Here is a 25,361-nt window from a genome sequence, read left to right as displayed (position 1 = left end):
GGCTTTTAATAGCTTGGCAACAGAGACAAGGCAACAAACCTCGGTTTTTGATGGGGGGAATAATAAAAGGGAAAAAACACCCCTTGAGTTTAGCCTTTGGAGCCAATATGATGCAATGTTGACATAAATTGCTCTTCACTCCTCAGTGCACAAAAACAAAAGGAATTATAGTTTTTATGCTAGGGTAAGAGGAAAAAAACTAGAGCTTTCTCTTAACCGAGTCACTGTGACAAGGAAGAGCTATTCAAAATAGCATAAAAGCTGCCTGTGAAAATCCTTTTCACATCCAAGGGCACAAATATTTAATATGGGAATTAACTCAAATCGTAAATAACATCACCTCATTGTAGGCTGGCATTTCACACAAAATAACAACACTCATTTCCCATCGGCCAGGAAAACTATTGCCTCAGTTTTTTGTTTATTGAAAAATATATTTAGATTAAATCAAGCAGTCAAAATGTTGCCACAATGAAGTACCTCTACATCACTGCATCTATAAACTAACTAGCTACTGTCTACCAAGTTCATGGGTTAGGGGTTAGGGGACAGATGACGAGCTCTGGCCTGGGGTTTGGGTTGGACGGGATGGATGAGGGGGAGGGGCCAAGAGGGGAAGGTTATAGTGACAGTGGTGAGTGACGTGATGACGCAGTGAGCTGCTCCACTCCAGTCAGCCAAGGCCAAGCAAGCATGACGCTAGGATCAGTCACAGACACCCTTTAATGGCTTTCAGCCGGGCCATCCAAAAAAGCATCCAAAACCCTAGGCCCTTAAGATGGACGCCCCTCCCCAGTCTCCACACCACCCAAAACGTCAGAACCTGCGTAGTCGGTTAAAGGCAATTTTTTAATGGTGTCTGTAGCACTCCTCCACCACTACCGCCTTCCCAACAGCCCTAGAAATATAGTCATATTCAAACCAGCCTAGTCAGTACGGGGGATATTTTAGCGACTTTTTCCTCTATAGCTCTCCAAGTGCACCAGGCAATGTGCTGTAACATTATTGGCGGGGCTGTGTGTGTACACTGGAGCTAATCCATTTAGGAGCATAATGCTGGGCATGTAATGGAATACGGTGGAGTCATATATTGTTGGCCTGTCCCTGGACATATCCCCGGCACGGAACTTAACGCTAGTCATATTTTTTAAAAGGAGCTTAAGCCCACTTTGTTGCTTTCTGCAAATGGAGGTCAAAAGTTGTCTAAATCTTGATGACGTCCTTGGGCGTGCAAAATCGGCGTAATCAGATTAAGCATCCTAAATGTATCCCATTTGCGTGGCGCTTAGCGTCCTCCCGAATGTCGACGGGATCACAAATGTTTTGTTTTGTCGGGGAGGGGACACTCGACACTCCCTGGCGTCACTCCCAATTAGTGATGGTAATTTTTTTTAAATGGAGGGAACAATGTTACGCCGACAATTACATGGGGATTAGTAAAGATTATAGGGATATAACAGGGATATAGGAGACACGGGGACTAATGGAGGTTGAGGCACTGAACACCACAGTTCTAGTTGATGACTGGACATGCTGTGTTGTATTAGAGGACTGGTTCAAAGGTGGATCGCACTAGATCTTCTAAAGACCCACTGATTGAATAAGGCCCACTGATTGAAGTTATTATTGTATTATTATCAGTGATTAAAGTGAAATGAAAAAAAGTACCTGTACTCATTTTAGGTGCCGGTGCTCAATTTAATTTTACAGTGCTGGTGTTCATATTTTAGAGCATAAGAGACGTCGTTGAAATTTCGAGGTCCCAGCACCGGCCAAATTCAAGCACGGACTTTTACACCGTTCAATAGCATGTCTTAATTTTTTCAATAAGAGAACCAATGTGACGATCCTTTGTGAGGCCAAATAAAACAACCTTCCTAATACTCCTTTAAGAATTGTTCTGTTCAATTATTTAATACCTTAAGTTGAATTAATAGACAAAACATTGCATGGGAAGAGCAGTATTAGCAAGCTCCCCCTGATATAGTAGTATTTGAACTAGTTCCTAAATTTGTTTGCTCACACATCAGTTACCGACTGAGCTAACATCGCATGCTACTTTCATATGGCATCGGCTGGAAACGTGTTGTTATTAATCATTGCCGGATGGTGCGTTTATTACGAATGCGGGTCCAAATCGGATGAATTCGACTTAGCCTGTCAATTTGCTATCCCACAAACTCAACGGGAAAAGACGCAAACGAGGACGCTCCCTCACCCTTATTTTCTCCTTCGGGAAAAAAAGAAGAGCGGTTTGTTAGCGGCAAGATCAAAAGCAGGGTGCGCTTAGTGTTTCAGTGGCAGACAGCGTCGTACTCATACACTTAGTACCTCAGTGCCTATCTACAGCCAATCGTACTGCCTCAGATGTACTATAAGTGCAGGACAGTTGCTACAGCCTGCGGAGGCTACGGCTTAAGTGTTTGGTTTGGGAAAAAGGAGCTGTAGCCAGGGATATACAAAAGAACGTAGGCCCACTGGCATTAACTGTGTTTATTTAAACTTAAAGGAAATATATATGAATTGGACTGACGTTTGCTTCATTAATTTAACAAAAGCACGGACGAGTAAATAACAGCTGTCTAGTATAATTTTACTGGCGTTCATTTGGGCTCTCAGTCGGTTAAAAACAAGCAATACATCTAAACTTTTTTTTATTTTTATGAATACAACCCACAATGCATTGCAGAGGAGCAGACTGGACCGCGCTCCGAGTTGGTGCTTATGGAGACAGTCCATTTTCATCTCGAATCCTGCCTAACTCGACAAAATATTCTCTGTATCAACACAGACAGTGGGGCTGCATCTGAAATGGCACCTATTGGTACCCTGTTCATTATTGTACAATGTTTAACTAGGGTTCAGAGGAAAAAGGTGAAAGAGTAAAAATTTAAGCACCCCCCCCAAATAATAATAATAATAATAATTATTGGGCCTGCCAAAGACAAACGAGTCGATCACATGTAAAGGTTTTCAAGGACAAGTTGTTGTCCACCCCCTACCCCCCACCTCCTCCTCTACCCCACCCCCCTCTTCTCCCACAGTCTTTCCCTCCAATATCGAAGTAGTCCCTCCGTTTTTTTCTCAGCAATTAACAGCAGCGATCAATGGGCACGGAGAAACACAACTAGCGTCTAATTAAACATTTCCTATCTCCGATCTGCAGTCGATACGCCTGGGAAAAAATGATTCCTTTTGATAGCCCCGGCCACTGACCTGCTGATATATGTTTATTTACATATAAAAGAGAAGACGCTCTCAGCATGCCTCGGCGTTGGAGGGAAAAAAAAAACGATTTTCCTTTTTTTCCGCCTGCGAGAGGGAGACGATCAAATGTCGAACCATCGTTTGCCAGGGTATTTAATTAATTCCGCTCGTTATCTCATAGACTGCAGAAAGACCCAGTCAAGTTCAGATTGGAATTGAAGCAGTGGTGGGGGTGGAGGGAGGGGAGCAAGGGGAGTGAGAGAGAAGACAGAACTGCTGCAAAAACCCCATCTTTACATCAGCAGAAGTGATCGCAGAGGTTACGTATAGTGGATTAATGCGCAGCCAAACAGCTTTGTGTGAATAACGCAACTGAAAATCCAACCAAAGTCAAAACAGCTGGGTTACGAAAGAAAAAAAAGAAAATTAGTGCTGAAATTGCAACGTGTGGGAAATAAACTTTGTAAATGGGGGCAATGCTAGAAAATCAAAAATAATGCGAGAGGACAAACACAGGAGCTAAATGTGTAGGGACTAACTTTCATAGTCAAAATCGGCATCACTTAGAGGACTGCTCAGACCAGAATCTGTGAAGAATAGCAAACATAAAAAAGAAAGAAAAACTTGTTTAAAAAAATGCTGAAATGCAAAGGCAACTTAAAAATCCTAAAAATTGACAAAATTATAAAAGGCGAAGAAACACACAATACAGAGATGCAAATGATCTCAATCCTTCACTTATTCACAAATGTTTACCAATGTTATTAATCGCTATTCTTTTGGGTTATTTTTGTACAGATCCTCCCCTGTCCAGAATGATTGAGGTCCTTCACAGGGAGTGTTGGATTTGAAGCCAGCCTGTCAGACAGGCAGGGGGAAAGTAGGCCACACATTCAGCAGCATACCTTGACCCCGCTCCCACCCACTGGCAAAATCCGTGCCGCGGTGGCAGCGCAAGCTGTTTGTTTGGCACAGGCGTCCATCACTGCTGCCCAATTGAAACTCCTCTATCAAGCTGCCTTGCCATAGTGTGGGTCAGAAATCGATTTTGTTTCTCGTACATAAACAGAAGTAAGGAAATTGCCATCATAAAAGAGAGCGAGAGAAAGAAATAAAGGAAGGAAGAAAGAACGGGAAACGGCTTATATATCTTCTGAAAAAGGAATAGTGAAAAGCCCCTTTGTTCAGAAGTCTGAGCTGGTGCGAGAGGAAGCAGTTCTGACAGTACAAAGTCTGTCAAGACGATCCATGATGGGTAAAGGCTGCGTCACAGCCGACACCCTCTTAGGTCTCTGTCTGCCTTTCTACTCTAGAGGGCCATCTTAGGCCGTGCTCCTCACACCTGTCTGTTTGGTCAAGATGAGGTCACTGAAGCTCGGCACTGCAGCTGCTTACTGCTTTGGACTCGAAAGGAGTGAAAATTCAGTTTCTGGGCCACAAAAGCATTTCAACTGAATACACTCATGGACCGCTAGCACACAGTAGCCCAATGAAGCATAGATGCATACTCTAGATGAAGTACAAATGCTGCAGCAAATACTAAATACTGTTCACGGCAAGGGCTCTTGCTGATGAAAAGATTGAGTACGTGAATTCCTTTTTATTGTTGCATCTTGTAGCCCTCAAACTACATTGGCAGGAGAACAACTTACACTTTCCATTTGACTAAATCATCACTGTTTGAACAAAACATCTCCCCCAAAAAGCTTTCAGGGAATGGAAAACACTGCCATGTTTGACCATTTCTGAAGACACATAACAACACTTTATTTCCAACAGCTGCAGGTTTTCTTCCGAAAGAGACAAAATATACCTCTGGTCATATGCACGAGAGAAAGCAAGGAAACGAAACAGCGGACGTGCAGGTAGTGACCAAAAGGTTACAGGTCATCTCATTGGAAGTCCTCAGAGCACACGGTTTCCTGTCCACAAAGTGTGACCTTAAAAACCCTTACCACACTTCAGAGATGAGTGGCTGGGTGTACCCAAAGGGCTAACTCCTAACTAAGATTCATCCTTCTGTACCATCCCGTAGGTCATCCGGTCAGGCTTCTCTGAGGTGAGAATCTCAATCGACAATTTCCATGAAGAGAGACTGGGCGTAATGAGAAGGGGATGAGCAGGTCAGGAAATCAGCAGACAAGTGCAGAAAGATGGGGACGAAGAGGTGCGACATCCCCTTCCTCTGATTTCACTGTGACAATAACTAATTAAATGTAGAGGGGGGGGGGGGGGGGGCGACAAATCTCCTGTCCAAAAATGTAATTTATCATTCCGGCGGTGTGTGTGCGTGCGCGTGCCACCTGATTTCGACGACTTGTGGAAAGACAGTGTAGTTAAACACAAAGATGAGGCGTTCCCGATGCAAGTGTGGGGTTGGAGCGTGTATTTGTGTGCACGGTGCCTTCAGGAAGTATTCACACCCCTTGAATTTTCCCACATTTTGTTGTGTCGCAGCTTGAAATGATTCAATTTAGAGTTTGTGTCACTGATCTACACACAATACCCCGTAATGTCAAAGTGGAATTATGTTTTTAGAAATGTTTACATATGAATAAAAAATGAAAAGGTGAAATGTCTTGGGTCAGTAAGTATTCAACCCCTTTGTTATGACAAGCCTAATTCAATTCATGAGTTAAAATGTGCTCAACAAGTCACACAATAAGTTGCATGGACTCTTTGTGCAATAATAGTGTTTAACGTGATTTTTAAATGACTACCTCATCTCTGTTCCCCACACATACAATTATCTGTAAGGTCCCTCAGTCGAGCAGTGGATTTCAAGCACAGCTTCAACCACAAAGACCAGGGAGGTTTTCCAATGGCTCGTAAAGAAGACATTGAATATCCCTTTGAGCATGGTGAAGTTATTAATTACACTTAGGATGGTCTATCAATACACGCAGTCAATAAAAAGATACATGAACACCTCCTAACTCAGTTGCCGGAGTGGAAGGAAACCGCTCAGGGATTTCACCATGAGGCCAATGGTGACTTTAAAACAGTTACAGAGTTTAATGGCTGTGATAGGAGATAACTGAGGATGGATCAACAACATTTTAATTACTCCACAATATTAACATAAATGACAGAGTGAAAAGAAGGAAGCCTGTACAGAATAAACATATTCCAAAATATGCAGTGAAGTAATACTCCCAAAAATATGCCAAAGAAATTAACTTTTTGTCCTGAATACAAAGCGTTATGTTTGGGGCAAATCCAACACATCACTGAGACTAGGGAGATATTTGGGATAAAAATGAATGGAATAGAGCAAAGCATAGGCAACATCCTAGAGGAAAACTTGGTTCAGACTGCTTTCCAACACACTCGGGAGACAAATTCACCTTTTAAGCAGGTAATTCAACAATTACCTAAAACACAAGGCCAAATATACACCGGAGTTGCTTACCAAGACGACGCTGAACGTTCCTGAGTGGCCTAGTTACAGTTTGACTTAAGTCGGCTTGAAAATCTATGGCAAGACTTGAAAATGGCTGTCTAGCAATGATCATCAACCAACTTGACAGAGCTTGAAGAATGTTTAAAAGAACAATGTGCAACTATTGAACAATCCAGGTGTGCAAAGTTCTTAGAGACTTACCCAGAAAGACTCACAGTTGTAAACGCTGCCAAAGGATGTATTGACTCAGGGGGTTGAATACTTATCTCATCAAGATATATTAGTGTTTTATTTTCCATAAAAAAAAAATTATGTTCGAATTTTTCTTCCACTTTGACAACACAGAGTATTTTGTGTAGATCGTTGACAAAAAAATGGCAATAAAATCCATTTTAATCCCACTTTGTAACACAACAACATGTGGAAAAAGTCGAGGGGTGTGAATCCTTTCTGTATGTGTCTGTCTGTGTAAGTGTGCGGATGCATAAGTGAGCAGAGCACGGTATTCTCCTGCAGGCCTGGTAGAGGAAGTCAGCCTCCGACCAGAGGGCTTGGCAGGAAGTGAGATGATGAGAGCCGAGACCTCTGAGAGTTGGATTTGGAGATGTGGGAAAGTGGCCCTCGGAGAAAGAGAGAAAGCACAGAAAGAAAGGAACCAGAAAATGCAGACAGATGACAGGGGACAGAAAAATATGAAAAGAAGAAAAAATGTGGGAAAGAATGGAGACAGAGATAGGAAGAGAGCGAGAGAGAGGTTAATAGCTGTAGGAGGCACAAAATGAGGAAAAGAAAAGAGAGAGAGATAACTAATAGCTATAGACGGGGGGGAGGAGTGGGTTTGGAGGGGGAGATGACAGATATCAACTAAGTTGTGCTTCATTAGCCAGGCGAGTCTGGAGACAGACCCGGAGTACAAACCTAAAGATAAGGACAAGAGGGCGCCAGCGCAGCACGAACACACGCAAATACACACGCCTAGACTATAGTCTAGTGTAGCATCTGACATATCATCTAAAACATATTTCATGCTAACCCAAGGCAGCGGCCACTGCGCAGGCATGGGCTTGGTGACATATGCTCCTTTGGGTTGGACTGGAGGGCCCTCCAAGTGCAGTAGAGTACGCTCGTTTGAACAATGGCCACTATTAGCTAATGGGGATGTTCGAAAATGTTCCCCGCCCAGCTTAATTGCGCTAAAATGTCTGTTTAAATTAACGTCTCACCGAGTGAAGAGATAATGACATTGAATTCAATGGAACGACAGTAATAGGCAAAAGGAGACGAGGATTCACTTAATAATACGTAGAATGTGTGTGTATGTGTGTGATAGAGAGAGCCACCGTAATAAGGTTTTTCATTATTCTTTAAGGAGCGGTGGAGGAGGAGGAGGAGAGACGCGGAGGAGGGAATGTACTGGAAGGAAAGCAGACACAAATACGACCAAAGGCCATCATGCTCATTTTCTCTGCTATTACAGGGCCGGTGGTGAGGGTACGAGCCCTACATCCGAGAGTGTGTGATAGAGGAGAGGGGTTCAAGCCACTGGAACCTGTGTGTGTGCGTGCGTGTGTGTGTGTGTGTGTGTGTGTGTGTGTGTGTGTGTGTGTGTGTGTGTGTGTGTGTGTGTGTGTGTGTGTGTGTGTGTGTGTGTGTGCGCGCGCGCGCGCGCGCGTGTGTGTGTGTGTGTGTGTGTCTGTCTTTGTGTTGGGAGTCCAATGGTATTTCGCTCTGTCCTCCAATGTACAAATAGGGTGGGGGGTTACAAGTATAGGCTGCCTGCACCAAATCTCGAGTTCACCATGCAGCACAGGAGATTAGGTCCTTTGAAATGTGAGCCTTTTGATGGACTGAAGATTGGCGACAGAAGACTGATGACTGATAGACGAGGAGAGGGGGAGCGAGAGATGAATAGAGGAAACAAGGGAGTAAGGAGAAAAGACAAGGACGGGGGAATGTGTGACAAGGTCACAGGGGGTAGACAGACAACAAGGCCAGACAGAAGCCACGGGGAAATGTCAGCCAAGGCTTGAGACGGAGAAGCTCGGAGAAAATGAGAGCAGGATCAAGTGTTCTTGTCTTTTAACGGAGAGGGCTTTTCCAGCCAAGATGATGAGCAACACTTGAGGACAGTGATGGTAGAAGGACAGAAAAGTGGACTAAAAAGGTTTTCAGAAAGATGCTCTCATACAAAAAAAGCAATCTCTGATCTTTATAGTTTTAGAGATACAAGGTGTTATGGTTATTGTGAACGGTTGGTTTGTAGTAGTATGTATGGGTAGATGGAGAAACACAAATTAAATATCAGCGACAAAACACAGCATTGGTCTACATTCCAAACATTTCAAATATAGTTTCATTGAGCTGATGGGTCTGAAAGTCTGAAATCGACCATGATTTTCAGTGCTACATGAGCCATTCACATTTTTCTTTCACATGATAATTGTGTGAGGTCACTTGGGTGTATGCATGAACATGTTTGTATGTGCATACGCTGGTGAGAGTACGGATGTCTTTATGTTCCATGTGTAGGTCAATGTGTGAGGGGTGTTTGATCGTTCGTGTACGAGGGTGCGCATTTTCCTATAAAAGTATGTGTGTACATGTGGTGGGTGGTTGCATACACTACCGTTCAAAAGTTTGGGGTCACTTAGAAATGTCCTTGTTTTTGAAAGTAAAGCACATGTTTCGCCGGTTAAAATAACATCAAATTGAACAGAAATACAGGGTAGACATTGTTAATGTTGTAAATGACTATTGTAGCTGGAAACGGCTGATTTTTAATGGAATATCTACATAGGCGTACAGAGGCCCATTATCAGCAACCATCACTCCTGTGTTCCAATGGCACGTTGTGTTAGCTAATCCAAGTGTATAATCTTAAAAGGCGCATTGATCATTAGAAAAACCTTTTGTAATTATGTTAGCACAGCTGAAAAAGGTTGTCCTGATTAAAGAAGCAATAAAACTTGCCTTCTTTAGACTAGTTGTGTATCTGGAGCCTCAGCATTTGTGGGTTCGATTACAGGCTCAAAATGGCCAGAAATCGAGAAAAAAATCGAGAAATTGCCAAGAAACTGAAGATCTTGTTCAACACCGTGTACTACTCCCTTCACAGAACAGCGCAAACTGGCTCTAACCAGAATAGAAAGAGGAGTGGGAGGCCCCGGTGCACAACTGAGCAAGAGGACAAGTACATTAGAGTGTCTAGTTTGAGAAACAGACGCCTCACAAGTCCTCAACTGGCAGCTTCATTAAATAGTACCCATCCAAACACCAGTCTCAAAGTCAACAGTGAAGAGGCGACTCCGGGATGCTGGCCTTCCTGGCAGAGTTGCAAAGAAAAAGCCATATCTCAGACTGGCCAATAAAAATAAAATATTAAGGTGGGCAAAAGTACACAGACACTGGACAGAGGAAGATTGGAAAAAAGTGTAATGAAAAGACGAATCTAAGTTTGAGGTGTTCGGATCACAAAGAAGAACATTCGTGAGACGCAGAAACAATGAAAAGATGCTGGAGGAGTGCTTGACGCCATCTGTCAAGCATGGTGGAGGCGATGTGATGGTCTGGGGGTGCTTTGGTGGTGGTAAAGTGGTTGATTTGTACAGGGTAAATTATTTCAATTAAAAATCATTATTTATAACTTTGGCAACGTCTTGACTATATTTCCTATTCATTTTGCAACTAATTTCATGGGAAACAAGGACACAAGTGACCCCAAACTTTTGAATGGTGGTGTACATGTGGGCTGCGCATTCACTTATAAGTCCCTACAATGCTGCTAAATTGGTCTGTGTTTGTTTGTGTCCCGTCTCCACACCGTACCTGGGGTTTGGAAGTTGATGCGCCTCATTTCCACGGGGTCTGTGGGATGGTGGGGTGTGATCTCTGCGTTGTTCAGCAGACATTTTGTTCTGGGCTCTGACTCCTTTCGTTTACGGCTTTTTGAAAGGGGGAAGAAAAAGACAGACGCACACCGTCAAGGCGCAACCAAACAAAATGTCCACCCTCCACACGAAAAAGCTCACTGTGATGTTACAACAACTTTAGTGCTGAATGTCGAAATAACCCTCCACGAAACAAGTTCGAGAGTAATATCTAGTGAGCCAGCTTCTCTTTCCCTGACATTTTTTCACCCCGACTAATTAAAAACATATTTTATGCTGAGACAGGTTATTTTCTTGCCGGAAAAAACACACAGCAATAAAGTACGGCTAAGCCTTACCTGTCAGGTTTGCTGCTTCCGGAGAAAGCAATGGAGTTTCAAATAAATATATAAAGAGGGGAAAAACACAACACAAGGAGAGAGAGGGGGGGAAAGAGAGAGAAATCAATAGAGAGCATTTTAAAATTCACAGGGGCAGCCGCCTCGCAGTGCTAGCTAGATAAAGCTCATCAGCATTTGGAGGAGCCGGCCTGGGTCGTGTGTGTGTGTTACCATGAGTGTGTGTGAGTATGTGTGTGTGTGTGTGTGTTTATGACTGTGTGTGTCTTGGTGAGGGGGGGGGGGGTGTCAGGACCAAGGGCAGGTAGAAACACTAGCCACCAGGGAGAGAGAGGGAATGCAGGAGAGAGAGGAGAGAGAGAGAGAGATCCAAGGAGAGATGTTACTCTCCCTAACCACCAGCATGCAGAGGTACAAGCCAAGGTCAGACTAATTGTCAGGGAGCATCTGAAAGTTAGGCCCTGTTTCTCCTACTCAAACTTTGGCCTGCCTATTCTACATACATGACTGCACACAGCTACAGTATACTACTGGGGCTTGTGGTCTCTTAGACAGTGTGTTGCCTACAACTGTTAAAACAGAATCAGATACAGTACTTCAACTGCTTGCTCCAGCCCCAAAACACATGTAGATACTTTAGAGTTCAGTTACTTTGAGGTTAAAACAAGGCTTTAGATATCCCCCCTTCAAGTAAAGATATCATCATTAATATGTTTCTGGCTTCAATTAACACAGAGCATTAGCTCTTTCCCTAACTCCTCTATGTCTTCTTTCCCCCACAGTCTCTCCGTTTTTGTCCCCTCCTTCGCAACCTTCCTTTCATTCACAATTCTCATCCTGAAATTCTCGTACGTTTGTTCAATTTTGAAAAGTCACCCCCCCCCCCCACAACCCCCCCAACATACAGAACAAACGCCCTCCCCTCAGAATCCCCTGTAGCCTACATCCCCCCCAGAGTCTCCTACAACGTAACTCACTTCTTGTAGAGGAGGATGGCGATGACGATGCAGATGATGAAGACCACGGCCAGCACGGGCCCCACCACCCAGATGAGGCCATCTCCGCCCGTCTCGATGGGCAGAGGATCCACTTCCATCTCTGGGGTCACCACTGGATCCGTGTACGGGCTGGCCGCAAACATTTTCTACAGCGAGCGAGAGAGCGATAGACATAGGGCTCAATACAATTAACAGGAAACAAATAGACAGACGTCAAATATAGACAAGGGCTCAATGGAATTAAACTGAGAAGTAGTGTAGCTATGAATAACACGAATACCTTTCATTTACTCACTCACATATCTGGTATGACCAGTTAGTTATCTCTATATTGTATATGGATCTGTGTGTGTGTGTGTGTGTGTGTGTGTGCAAGCATATATGTGTCTGAGTGTGCATGTGCACGTGTATCCACATGCGCCTCTCATCTCCATCTCTAGTCCTCACCCCGGCCGTGGTGTTGAGCTCAGCCAGCAGGAAGAAGACGTACTCCTGCCCGGGCTCCAGAGGTTTGTTCTCACAGCTGCTGTGGCGGTGCTCTGTGCCCAGGGTGAACGTGGCGGGGAGCTGCTTGAAGCAGGCTGTGATGTAGGGCCTCTTGCCGTCCGCCTGGCTCAGCTGGCGCCTGGTGCGACGTTTCGGGGTGATGTCCCTCAGCAGCTGGAGGAGACGGGGAGAGAGTGGCGAGGTGAACGAGGTATGGAAGGGGGTTGAGGAGGTGTGAGATGTCTAAGGGACTTCGTCGTGGTTGGTTGGTTTGTCTCGTCTGAATGTATATCTGTCAAATGTATCTGTCTCTCCGTCTCTCTACATATTAGTTGCTTCATCTCCATTTGAAAAAGTTGACTGAGAATGTTCATGCATGCTCTCGTAAAAACGCTAAAAAGGGGAAAGAGTTGGCAGACCCACTGTATCCATCAAAAGTACAGTCCGTCCGTCTCTCTGTCCGTCCGTCTGTCTGTATCTTTTCTCTCCACCTGCCTGTCTACTCATCAGTTTCTCATTCCTATTGCTCCATCCATCCATCTATCTGATCAGTCAGTGTGTGAAGAGGAGAACATATAACCACCTGATCAACGGAGATAGTTTGTGTAAAAATCGAAATGTCCCGCTGAAAACTTCCTAAATAGGGTTTTGCAGGTCGATTCCCTCCGTACACTCTGGCCCAAAAGTCAATAGGGTGCTTGTTGGCATGGTGCCCTGACAGACCAGGCCACTCCATTCCTTTACAACAGAAAACGAAGGAGTCCTCTGAAGAGGTGGAATATTGGTAATCCCAAATCCAATAGCTCACCGCCGATCCAAAGCCGCGGGAAGATCCCAACCCCCAACCCAAAACATCTTCCCGCGGCCATTCGCTGATCACAGCTCAGGATCACCCCTAACAATCGAGGAAGGGTGGGAAAGGCAGGATGGATGGATGGAGGGAGAGGGACCACACATGGGGAAAACGACAGTACCTCTCTGACGTTGCTATAAACATCTCCATGGCATATGACAAACTTAGCCAGAACCACATGCGAGGGCGCAATATGACATTTCATAGAAATGTTGTGCCCTTTGTGTAAGTCACAATTTTTATTTTTTATTTTATTCAGATATGGTACATATGGTTCAAGTTTTTAGTGATAAAAAGAAGTTGAGTCACCTTGGAAGAGCACTGTGGTTGAAACACAATACCATTGTGGACTTTGAGCAACTCTGGAATGTGTGTTATTCCTCGGTTCTTACCTCTTCCAAGTCCATCTCTTCTGGGTTCTTGTGATGTCGGGCTGCTCCCGAGCCCTTCTTTAGTGGTACCACCACCACATAGAAATTCCTGCGAGGCACACAGACATCAGTACCATCGACATACAACATCTTCAGAGAGCCATAACACTAACTTACACTACAGGGACGAATGGGCTAGGTTGGGTTTAGCCTGAAAGTGTGTGTGCGTGTGTATGTATGTATGTATGTTTGTGAGAGAGAGAGAGAGAGAGAGAGAGAGAGAGAGAGACAGAGAGAGAGAGAGAGAGAGGGAGAGAGAGAGAGAGAGAGAGAGAGAGACAGCGAGAGACAGAGAGAGAGAGAGAGACAGAGAGAGAGAGAGATATAGAGAGAGATATAGAGAGTGATAGAGAAAGAAGTAGAGAGAGATAGAGAGAGAGAGAGAGAGAGAGAGAGAGAGAGAGAGAGAGAGAGAGAGAGAGAGAGAGAGAGAGAGAGAGAGAGAGAGACAGCGAGAGACAGAGAGAGAGAGAGAGACAGAGAGAGAGAGAGATATAGAGAGAGATATAGAGAGTGATAGAGAAAGAAGTAGAGAGAGATAGAGAGAGAGAGAGAGACAGCGAGAGACAGAGAGATATAGAGAGTGATAGAGAGAGTGATAGAGAAAGAGGTAGAGAGAGATAGAGAGAGAGAGATAGAGAGAGAAAGAGAGAGAGATAGAGAGAGAAAGAGAGAGAGATAGAGAGAGATAGTGATAGATACTAAGTCAGAGGAAAAGGACTGTGAGAGGGAGAGGATAATGGAACACCGCAGTGAGAGTGGAAATGAGAGAGCAAGACAGAAGGTTGGCAACAGCGAGGGCAAGAAAGCAAGGTGTAATGTGTGCTATGTGGAAGAGTGTGGGAGTTTGAGGGAGTGAAAAAAAACAGAGGACAGCAAGCAAGAGGGACGAACCGGCAAAAGAGCGAAAAGAGGAAGGCAAGATAGAAAGGAGGATGAACCAACAAAAGAAAGAACGATGAAAGAAAGAACCACGTCAGACAAACCCATGAACCCATATACCGAAACCTAGGCGTCAATTTCTCTCACTTGATGTCCTTGCTTTCCACCGGGGTGAAACCCATGGTCAGAATGTTGTCCGGCTCCGAGTAGAGTTCCAGCCTGGGCTTCTTGACCAGAATGGGCGGTGCAGTCCTAGCGACCACACGGTGGCGAGGTCCACCCTCTGTGTTCTCCTGACACGTGACCCGGAACTCATAGGTGGTGTTGGGCCGCAGGCTGGTGACCAGCGCCTTGGTCAGCCGGGCGTCCACGTCCATCTTCTGGCGATTGTACTCAATCTGGACAGGGGGCAGATGGACAGATGGAGAAACGGAGACACACACAAAAAAAAAGACACATTAGGGAAGTCTCAGCTCCGGGGTAAAACTGCTGGGTAAAAGCATGGACAATGTAAAATTAGTTTGTAGGAGATATTCTTTGGGAATAGTGTGTTCCAAGATGGCATGTGTATGCCTGGCTGTCTATAGACTTCTCTCTGTAAGGGTTGATTAACTCTATAATTTGGTCTACGCAAGATTGCATCGTTTGAACTGTGACTTAAATCAAAATGAGCCACAAATGAATTCATCGAGTCCTGTAGACGTGTGTGTCGATTTGTCTGTCTGTCCATCGTTCGCTCACCGTGCACCGGAATGGGAACCGCCTCTCAGCAAACTTCCACGTTAGCAACATCGTTGTCTTGGTAACCCACCTCACTGTGAAGTTCTTCGGGACATCTGTCGTGAGAGAGAAGAGAAAAATAAAGGGAAACGAACAAAACAAAAACAGAGAGGCTGTGTTTAGTTTGGAGAGCTGGGGAAGGAGGAAAGGAGAGAGTGAGAGAGTGTGAAAGAGACAAAAAGGAAGAGTAGGTCATTTTCCCAGCTGGGGTCCTCTGGGTTGGAGTAGTGAGCGGGCGGTGAGCTGTGCTGTGATAGGCTGTGAAAGGGGCAACGCTATTGGTTAGACACACAGCACGGGAGACTCATGGACAAGTACGGACCCATGGAGCACGGACGTGCCCGCTGGCCGGCCACCCGGGCAGTGCCAACCCCTCTCTGACCACCACACCTTTCTACTAGTAACTATCCCCCTTTTGCCCGCTCCCATCCCATTGAAAACCAGGAGTCGTTGACCCTTGTGGTTCTGGCGCCAACCATCTCTGCACTCTGAGCATGGGTTGGCACTGCCCACGACGTGCTGCCTGGCGGGCACAAAGACAGACCCAAACACAGCATGCCGACAGTCGTTAGCAGTGCATCGGGGGGATGCCATGCCACAAACCTTACCATAGTGGGAGGGGGGGGGGGACAGAGTAGGAGAGGGGGACTCAAAACAAACTGAAAACCAACGGAAATAAGGAACCAAAGTCTTGCACTTGCTAACGGAAATGGACTAAAACGAACTCTTGACTGAAACACTGAGTTCCTACCTTTGTTTAGTTTCTTTGCAAATTGGGGGTGTGTGTGTGTGAGGCTGCATTAGCTGTGTGAGTGTGCTTGGCTGCATAGGGCTGAAAGGAGACTGCAAGGTGTCTGACCCACCGGCACTTACCTTGGAACGCCGCGTCCTCCCCTTTTTCAAACTGACTGACTGTAACTTACTGACTGGTTTTACCTTTGGGTTAGTGAAGTGAGTGTCCCCCGCAAACTTTTTAAGGTTCTAGGATTTTTTTTGTCGTGGAGAAGAAGTGAAGGTGGTTGGAGGGGGGGGAAGTTGGTTTCATTTTTGTGTTGTTGCTTGTTGTTTTCAATTTTGTGTTTTCCCCCCCGGGTTGGGAGAGAAACAGGCAAGCCATACCTGTCTCAAACGCCACAGTCCGATACTGGATCGGCGGGCTGTAGGGCCCTGGACCTACACTCGTGTGCGCGCGTATTTTCACGTCGTACGCCGAGTTGGGTTTTAGGCTGTTGAGCACGTAGCTGGACTGGATGGCGGGCAGGCTGAGTTCCCGGGGTGCGCCCCCCACGCCAGTCTCCTGGTACGCCAGCGTGTACTCCGTGATGTCCCCGTTGCGCTCTGCCAGCACCGGGGGCGACCACGCCAATTCTACCGAGCAGCAGGTCACGTTGGAGCTCTCGCTGATTTGGGGGTACCCTTGGGGTGTTTGTTCAGGCACATGCAGTTCGGCCGTAGCCTCCTCCCCGAAGCCACCTCGGCTCTTAGCCTGGACTTTGAAGAGGTAGGTGGCACCGCGGTGGACGCTGGCCACTGTGTACTGCCTCTCCTGGGGGGTGAACTCCAGAGTGGCCAGTGGGGACACGTCCTTGCGGCCAAACTGAAGCCTGTAACCCTGCAGCTCCATGCCAGGGATCATAACATCGGGTGCGTCCCAGCGCACCACGGCCGACGTCTCTGAATCGTGAGCCACCGACAGATAGGGCGGCCCAGGCACTGTTGAGGAAAGCAAACAAACACAACTTTTATCCATTTATATTTTACTCTAGGAGGTCAAACGAGACTTGTTTTGAGGAGTGAGAACGGTGTGTGGTTCCGTACATCTAGGTACGTCAATAACAAATAATAGACTGTGCCGTAACATTGTGGACAAGATTAAGGCTGCTCGGGGGGACAATGGTGTATGTTGGTGTGGGATAAACTTGTTTTCTTCATTATGGAATGGAATGTGCCTTTTAGTGGGGCAAAAAAACATTTTCTTTCAGCAGATGAAAAGTTATGCAAGAACAGTCAGTAGAAACAGGACCACTAAAACCGATTTTGTCTGGGACTACTTTACACTTTCAACGACATAATGTTGGGCCGGTAGACCGACAGTACTCGTTTGGGTTGGTGTCGATTCCATTTGAACTCAGTCAATTCCGATAATTACACGAAATTCAAATGCAGCTTCAAAGGTCCTTGCAACAGAAACAATGAGCCATTTCTCCTATTCACAAATCGATATTCAATACATTTCAGCATCGACGAGTAGAAGCGTGTGCAAATGGGAAATGGAACTCAAAGTGACTGTGATGTAGCCTTGTCCCCGATCTGTTTGTGCTTGGCCAACTCCATTGTCATTGTCAAGCCTTGGCAGAAACAGACTGGCACCCAGGCTAACTGTGACGTGACTCTCTTACAAAAAAGTACTCTCAAAGTTTCAGTGTAAAAGATAAGAGATAATCAACTCTCGATATGAGGCTTTAGACTGGATGAGCTATAGACTGGATGATGCAGTAGGCTAGACGTTCTACTTCAGTGACCCAGATTCGGGGTTGTGGATGGCTCTCCTCTCTGTGTTTCTCTCCGTTAGTTAGAGGTCCCATCAGTGTGATAGAGCCAGTGTCAACACGGAGGCTTTGTCTCAGAAGTGAGCGGCGCTTAGTGAGAGATGAGTGCTGTGAAATTGCACTCCAGTCCCGTCTTAGCACAGCGATCCCACACCAGACTAGTCATCTAACGTTGTCTATGAAAATACATGAGGCAAAAGATGTGATCTTTCACTTGATACACCTGACTCCCAAAAACGCTACCGAAATGCTATCCCCGAAACACCACTACACAGGCTCAATCATAACCATACACACACAGGCTCCAACACACACACGCATTAGGTGTAAAAGTTAAATTTGTGTATATGTGTGTTAGGCTACTCTGCAATGCAAGTACTTCTGCCATTTACGTGCGTACATGCTTATGTGTGTGTGGGTTGTGTGTGCACCGTGCCTCGTGATTTAGCCCAACTCAGCAGACAGTTCCTGCCCTTACATTATCCCTGCTGCACACAGGGCAATTTGGCCTCTCGCCCAGGCCAGGGCCCAATCTGGAGAAGCCACCCATTTGTCCGGAGCCATCGCTCCCTCCCTCTCACTGGCTGGAACAACATCTACCTCAATGCTATGTGTGTCTGTTTCAGTGTTTGTGTGTGTGTGTGTGTGGATTTCTGCCGACACATTTACCGTGTGTGTGCATTCTTGTACACACACTCTTAGCCACTCTTAGCCACAGGCTCCCGTACCAATTGACAACTCACATCTACCCCACTTCCCCATATACCCAGCCACTTTGTTCCTTCTTGTTAATGGGCCTGTTCTGGGAGGGGCAAATTGAGTTGGAACAGTAATGGAAACGCAGCAGCCTCCAAACAGCGGCGAGATGAATACGTCCATTACTCCCCGCTAACAAACTAGAACTACAGCCCTGCAACCAGCCTGTCTTGTTTAAACTTGACTCCCCTCACATTCACTGCTTAGTAAGCCCCAATGAGAACATCTGAGATAATGGGCCTGAGGTGCGTGTGTGTGTTTACAGGGTAGGCTAGGGACTACTGTAAATGAAGAGGAAAGGGTAGGTGGGGTTAACTGAGGAAGCAGGTTGATGCCAAGGGGAAACTGGAGGATGGAGGGAGGAAGAGGAGGAGGGGGTGAGAATGAGAGTCCTCATGATGAAGGCGACATGGGACTGGGAGCAATCTGCCGCAAAGAGGGGACAACGAGTGGGGGGGGACACCTTGATTACCCCCCCCCTCTCCACCTCCCCCTCTCCTTCCATCCCTCTCTTTCTCCTTCCATCACTCCATTCCTCTCCACTTGGCCTCCCTCAATCCCTCCCAGTGGAGCTAGAGGCACGTTTTCCATCAGGGCTGGCTTTAATGGCCGCTGTTGACACACAGTCGTCTGGATTGAGTAGTGGATTGGGTTTCCTACTCATTTTCTCTCCTCTCTCACACACACACACAGTAGAAAAACATACATGGGTGCACGCACATACAAAGACAGCACACTCTCTCTATTGCTCTGTAATCCCCCCTAAAGACAAGTAATACGTGTGTCTATGTATAAGAGCGTGTGTGTATGTGTGTGCGTTTGCGTGCATGTGCCAAGTGAAAGTAAAAAAATTGCACCATTCTTACATGCTGACCAGACCGCTTGCGAGTGGACATGTTGATTTTGTACCCCCACACCAGACACGATCAGGAAACGCAGGTTGAAATATCAAAACGAACTCTGAACCAGCTATATTAATTTGGTGACAGGTCTAAAAGCATTAAACATTTATGCTAATTTAGCTAGCTAGCTTGCTGTTGCTAGTTAATTTGACCTGGGATATAAACATTGGGTTGTTATTTTACCTGAAATGTACAAGGTCCTCTACTCCGACAATTAATCTATAGATAAAAGTGGAAAAGTTTGAACCTCTTTCGGGCTTCTTCTTCTTCTTTGGACTTTATATGGAGGTTGCCAACCAACTTTAAGGTGCATTACCACTACGAACTGGACTGGAGTGTGGACCTCAGTTCATCTTTCAATCACCCACGTGGGTATATGCTCCTAAAAACCAATGAGCAGATGGGAGAGGCAGGACTTGCAGCGCATCAAGCGTCACAAATAGAACCAAGTTCTATTTTAGCGCCGGGCTACGCGGACACTCGTTGACGTGCGCGAGCAGTGTGGGTGCAATGATGGAATAACATGCATGTGTACTGTTATTTTGCAACGCTCGCGGCGTGTGGTCAGCATGTTAGTGGTTAACCTTCAGCGACAACTTCCAGAGAGATATATCAGGGGTCGCGGGCCCTCCTCACTCTACTGTACACTGGCTAAGGCACTCCAAAAGTGCTCCGCTGCATTTTTGCATCCAATTGATATCAGGCGTCGAAGATGGCACGAGCTGACCAGCGTTGGAGGGCAAACATAATTGAAAATGCTTCCCTACATATACCTAATTTAGCTGGGGTGATGAAAAATTGCCGTGGCCACGTTTGGAGATTCAGCTATTTTGACAGCAAAGGTCTTCTGTAATACCCTCCCATCTTCATTTTCCTCTCTTCTTTTTTTCACTATGCTTGACACTGACCCCCAAAAATGTAAAGAGTCTCCGCTCAAACAATGCTGACATTTCACCAACGTTCATTTAAGAACCCATTAGGCTACCAGAATGCACCACTAAGTGGGCGGGTCAGTGGCTCACCAGAGAACAGTTGACAAGAATCGTTACATTCATTTAACATCTATTTCAAGACAGAAAAGACAGAAGAAATCCAGATAGTTGAAGGGAAGCCATAAATATGCAGTGCTACAAGCTTCGGTTTGGTGCAATCACCACACGTTGTGCTAAGTCGCCAATTAGGAGAAGGAATAGCCAGGCGGTCTGTGAGGGCTAGTGGCATCCAGACGGTTTCTTCCCAGTGTATTCCGGGGCCTGTCCAGGCATCCCGGGATTAAAATAAACTCCCCGCTCGGCTCAGCGTTATAGCGCCAACATGCAATCTGCTCACTTCACGGGAGAATGGAGATGGGAGGATGAAGAGGAGGGGGAAGATGGAGGGATGAAGACTAATGAGAAATTCTGACTATTAGAGTGGGAGGAGAAATTACCTTTGGTGGCCTGGAATGTTAATGGACTTAATGGAACAGAGTAATGTCCTTCTGTTTACAGTATATTATTTTAAAGTGTAGTACAGTATGGATATATTTTAGTATTCTTTATTCTACTGTTATGAATAGTTAGGGACAGTTCAAAATGTGTGTGTGGGGGGTCCAAAATAGGGGAGGGTTGTTTAACTTTATGTTTTGCTTTGAGGAGTGTTTTTTTATTGGGTACAGGGGAGGGTAGTGCATTTCCCGCCCTGGTTTACATTCACTCTTTTGCAGGTTTTACTATATAAGTTGTTTAAACCTAGCCAAATGTCCTCATCTGCTTGTTTGCGCTACACTGTAGACACCCAAAAGACTCTGGCAAGTGCGCTAGTCCAGTGTCACTTTGATTACGCATGCACATCATGGTTCACCAGCAGCCCCAAACAACTAAAGAATAAGCTACCAGCCAAAACAAGCTGGTAAGAATTGTACTTAAACTCCCTCCTCATACTCATCTGGAGGTTGAGCATTTTAAGCAGCTAGTTTGTCTATCTGTAGAAAAGTACTATTTAGAGTACTATTAATTCAGCTTGGTATGGTCCAGATAATCATCATGGACTCAGCCCCCAGGTACAGTACCTCTCCAACTATTTTTCATTTGTTAGAGATGTCCACCAGCATCAAATCAGAGCCAGAGACTCTAAAATTCGCTGTTTTAAATATAAGAGTCTATCTGGTACGAACACATTTTTTATACATCGGTGCTGTTGACTGGAACAAACTACCACAGCAACTCAAAGCCGTAAAAATAATGTTAAAAGCTGGCTAATGTGTGCAGGATAACCTGTTTGGGATGGGGGCGCTGTTTAGACTATTTATGCTAATTTGGGTAATTTTTGAAACGGCTTCCCACAAAATCCTTGATCGTACAATATGCATATTATTATTATTATTGGATAGAAAACAGTCTATAGTTTCTATAGGAGTTGAAATTTTGTCTCTAAGTGGAACAGAGCCCATTCTACAGCAATTTCCCTGACATGGATTCAGATTTCAGAAATGTTGGCCACTGTTCTGAAGTCAGTTAAAACGGCACTGATATTGCTATGACTATACGGACACTTCTTACGTCTTCCCCTGGATGCCTTTACGTGATGACGATTCCAATGGGGTCGATTGCGCGTTCACAGGCCCTACAAATGAAAAAACCCTGAAGCTAGTCATTCTTTTGGAGCTGCGTCATGCGCCTAGAGGACACCGGCCCGCTCCTGTTCCAAGCATTAGTGAAGGGGGTAATATTACTCGGGTCATGTTTCTACTCGTTATGGGAGTTAAAAACATCATAAGGTAGTTAATTTAAAGCGTTTTATAGCAATTTATATCCGTTTAGTGCGATTTTGGGACATTTATTTTTGCAACGATGTGAATAGTTGGGCACGCTTTTCAATTCATCCCGAACGCAGTAGGCATTTCCACATGGCAAGAGGACAGCTTTCCACCAAAAGACGATTCCTCCCAAGAAAGGATCCTTTGCCCAAGATACTGATGGAAGAACAGCTCAAGGTAGGACATTTTTATTATGATAAATCGTGTTTCTGTCGAAACATTTTAGTGGCTTAGGACGCCATGTTTTTTGACGTAGCTTCGCTTGGCGCAAACTGTATTGAAAAGTAAGGATAAATTAAAAAATGTAATAACGCAATTGTATTAAGAATTAAATTGTCTATCAATCCCTGTCCACCCTATATTTTTTAGTCACGTTTATGAGTATTTATGTATAAGAGTAGATCACTGTCTAAGTGGCGCAAGGAAATTTTCTGACCAACTGAGCTACATTTCACATTGTCTAACCATGATTTTGGTGGCTAAATATAAACATTTTCGATCAAACTGTATATGCATGTTGTAATGTGATGTTACAGGAGTGTCATCGGAAGAATTCTGAGAAGGTTAGTGAAAAAATTAATATCTTTTGGCGATGTTGACTTTTATCGCTCACTTTGGCTAGAATCAATGCTGGGCTGCTAATTGCTATGTGCTAAGCTAATATAACGATTTATTGTGTTTTCGCTGTAAGACACTTAGAAAATCTGAAATATTGTCTGTATTCACAGGATCTGTGTCTTTCGATTCGTGTATGCTGTGTATTTTTACGAAATGTTTGATGATTAGTAGTTAGGTAAACACGTTGCTCATTGTAATTATTCTAGTCCATTTGTGACGGTGGGTGCAATTGTAAACTATGCCATCTACCTGAAATATGCACTTTTTTCTAACAAAACCTATCCCATACCATAAATATGTTATCAGACTGTCATCTAATGAGTTTTTTTGTTGGTTAGGGGCTATAAATATCTTAGTTTAGCCGAATTGGTGATGGCTACTGGTGTTGGTGGACAAATAAAAGATGGTGGATTATGCTAATGTGTTTTTAGGTAATAGATGTACATCTTTACATATTGTGTCTTCCCTGTAAAACATTTTAAAAATCGGAAATGTTGACTGGATTCACAAGATCTGTGTCTTTCATTAGCTGTATTGGACTTTAATGTGTGAAAGTTAAATATTTAAAAAAAATATTTTTTTTGAATTTCGCGGCACTGGTTTTTCAGTGGGGGGGGGGGGGGGGGGGGGGGGGTGTGCCGCTAGCGCCACGCTGATCCTAGACAGGTTAACATTTCTTTGGTCTGTATCTCTGTAACGTATATCTACGTCATTGCATATGTATTTACCTGTTTGTAAAAAATTGGGACCACAATGGAAATAAGTCCCCGACTTTATTGTGCCGGTCACTTTAAAAGTTCTTTGTACTGTGTGTATATATATATATATATGTATGTATTTTTTTGTTTGTTACTGACAAATAAAATCAATCAATCAAACCAAACTATGCAGTGGCCATTTGATGAATGGAATGAGACATCTGTTACAAAACACCGAAAAGTTGAATGACATTCAGAGGTCGTCAAGCGAAGCCTTCGATACTGGCTCGACCTACAAGGTCGGGAGGGATTGTGTTTTCTGTTGGTCGGGATTGACATAGTCTATTTATTGTTGAAAACGCAAACCGTGATATCGAACCGCCCAAAGTCGGTATGCTTTGTATATTGGTTGTGGTGCATTGGCACAGAAACCTGTTGCAAGAAAATGTGTTGCATATATTTTATATAATTATAAATATGGCATTTAAATTACCCTAAGCTGATCATTGTCTGCAGCCGGCTCTGATCGTAGTGTAGGCCTAATGAAACATTTAAGGAGAACGAGCTTGTACGCGATAGTCGGCGACCCCTCAACCTTCTGGCCCGTAGCACTGTGTGTCATCAAACGTGCAGCAAAAGCATGCTGAAGTGGAAAAGTTGATATCCACGTTTAGAAACACAGGCTCGCTACAGTTATTGTTACTTGTTGTCGTAAACATTGTTTTAAGTTTATTCTATGAGGGAGGAGGGTGTGCATTTTTGTTTTTTACAGTACAAGGGGTCATGCGAAAATATATTTTATGTTGGATTTTTTTTCATGAGACCTTGAGTTGGACCACCCATACATTTCGAACTGTCCCTTGTTCTGAATAGCCAGGGACTGGAGTATTCTAAGCTCTGTTGTATGTAATTGCTGGCTTTTTTTGCGTATCGCACAAAACCATTAATTTCAATTTGATGTACATGTCTGGCCCTTTCTCTCAAAGTAATTCAACTTACATCAACCCTGAAGGCCTTCGAGCCCGATGGCGATTTGAATAGACAAGGTGACGTCACACACCACCAAGTTCTATAAATCCAGCTGTTATTACTTGGTAAATTAAAACAAAGGAAGCAAGGTAATGGTTGCCTGGCCCCCAAGACCCCTTGCTCTGCCACGCCCACAGACGTTGAGTCTGTGGGCGCCCGCAATGAGTCTGCGTCTGAGTACCTCCCCGACCCTTCAAAAAATGCGAATGCATTCGGGCCGTCTGATTAGTCCAGAAACTGATGGGTGGGGCCAGAGTCAGAACACACGCGGGTAAAGCGGTGGTTTGAAAAGTCGTCATTGGCTTTGATACTCTGATTGGTTACTTTGTTTTGTACAATGCCCCTCCTCAACACAGTTGACTTCAATGATGGCATGTTGCTGAAAGACAGAGCAGCGGAATAATTTAGTGTGAGTCGTCGGGCTAAACAAATGCACGAAGACTGCTTCAAACCTCGACTCCAACACCTACACACAAGTAGCTGGCTGTTACATGAAGTCATTGATCTTGACTTGATCAACCAACCCCTTTGAGTTGGATGAAATTATTCTATCCTTGATTTTCACAATGTTTGTATTGATGGAGGCATAATCTATTGAACCAATAATTAAGAGTTTGACATAGTCCTACGTTCATCAACTTACCATTTCTTTATTTTGCTGTCATAGGAGTCTACAGTCGTGGCCAAAAGTTTTGAGAATGACACAAATATTAATTTCCACAAAGTTTGCTGCTTTAGTGTCTTTAG

The 25,361-nt window shown here is 44.7% G+C and overlaps 1 protein-coding gene across 19 annotated transcripts in view; it reads right to left on the bottom strand.

Moving 5' to 3' along the window:
• LOC129811066 (receptor-type tyrosine-protein phosphatase S-like) overlaps window positions 1-25,361 on the bottom strand; it is a 278,327-nt gene that overhangs the window by 40,187 nt on the left and 212,779 nt on the right. For 10 of the 19 annotated variants that reach the window (XM_055862203.1, XM_055862204.1, XM_055862195.1 and 7 more), the window contains 8 exons: window positions 16,385-16,978; window positions 15,227-15,321; window positions 14,633-14,883; window positions 13,565-13,652; window positions 12,281-12,493; window positions 11,813-11,979; window positions 10,436-10,551; window positions 3,747-3,794 (listed from right to left, as the gene is read on the bottom strand). In XM_055862203.1, coding sequence (XP_055718178.1) covers window positions 3,747-3,794; window positions 10,436-10,551; window positions 11,813-11,979; window positions 12,281-12,493; window positions 13,565-13,652; window positions 14,633-14,883; window positions 15,227-15,321; window positions 16,385-16,978 — 1,572 coding nt within the window. The remainder of the gene's footprint in view (window positions 1-3,746; window positions 3,795-10,435; window positions 10,552-11,812; window positions 11,980-12,280; window positions 12,494-13,564; window positions 13,653-14,632; window positions 14,884-15,226; window positions 15,322-16,384; window positions 16,979-25,361) is intronic. The other 9 variants (XM_055862200.1, XM_055862201.1, XM_055862211.1 and 6 more) reach the window with 3 other exon arrangements.

The sequence above is a fragment of the Salvelinus fontinalis genome, chromosome 14 (genome assembly GCF_029448725.1).
Source record: "Salvelinus fontinalis isolate EN_2023a chromosome 14, ASM2944872v1, whole genome shotgun sequence".
Classification (NCBI taxonomy): domain Eukaryota; kingdom Metazoa; phylum Chordata; class Actinopteri; order Salmoniformes; family Salmonidae; genus Salvelinus; species Salvelinus fontinalis.
This window is presented reverse-complemented; position numbering and strand designations above follow the sequence as displayed.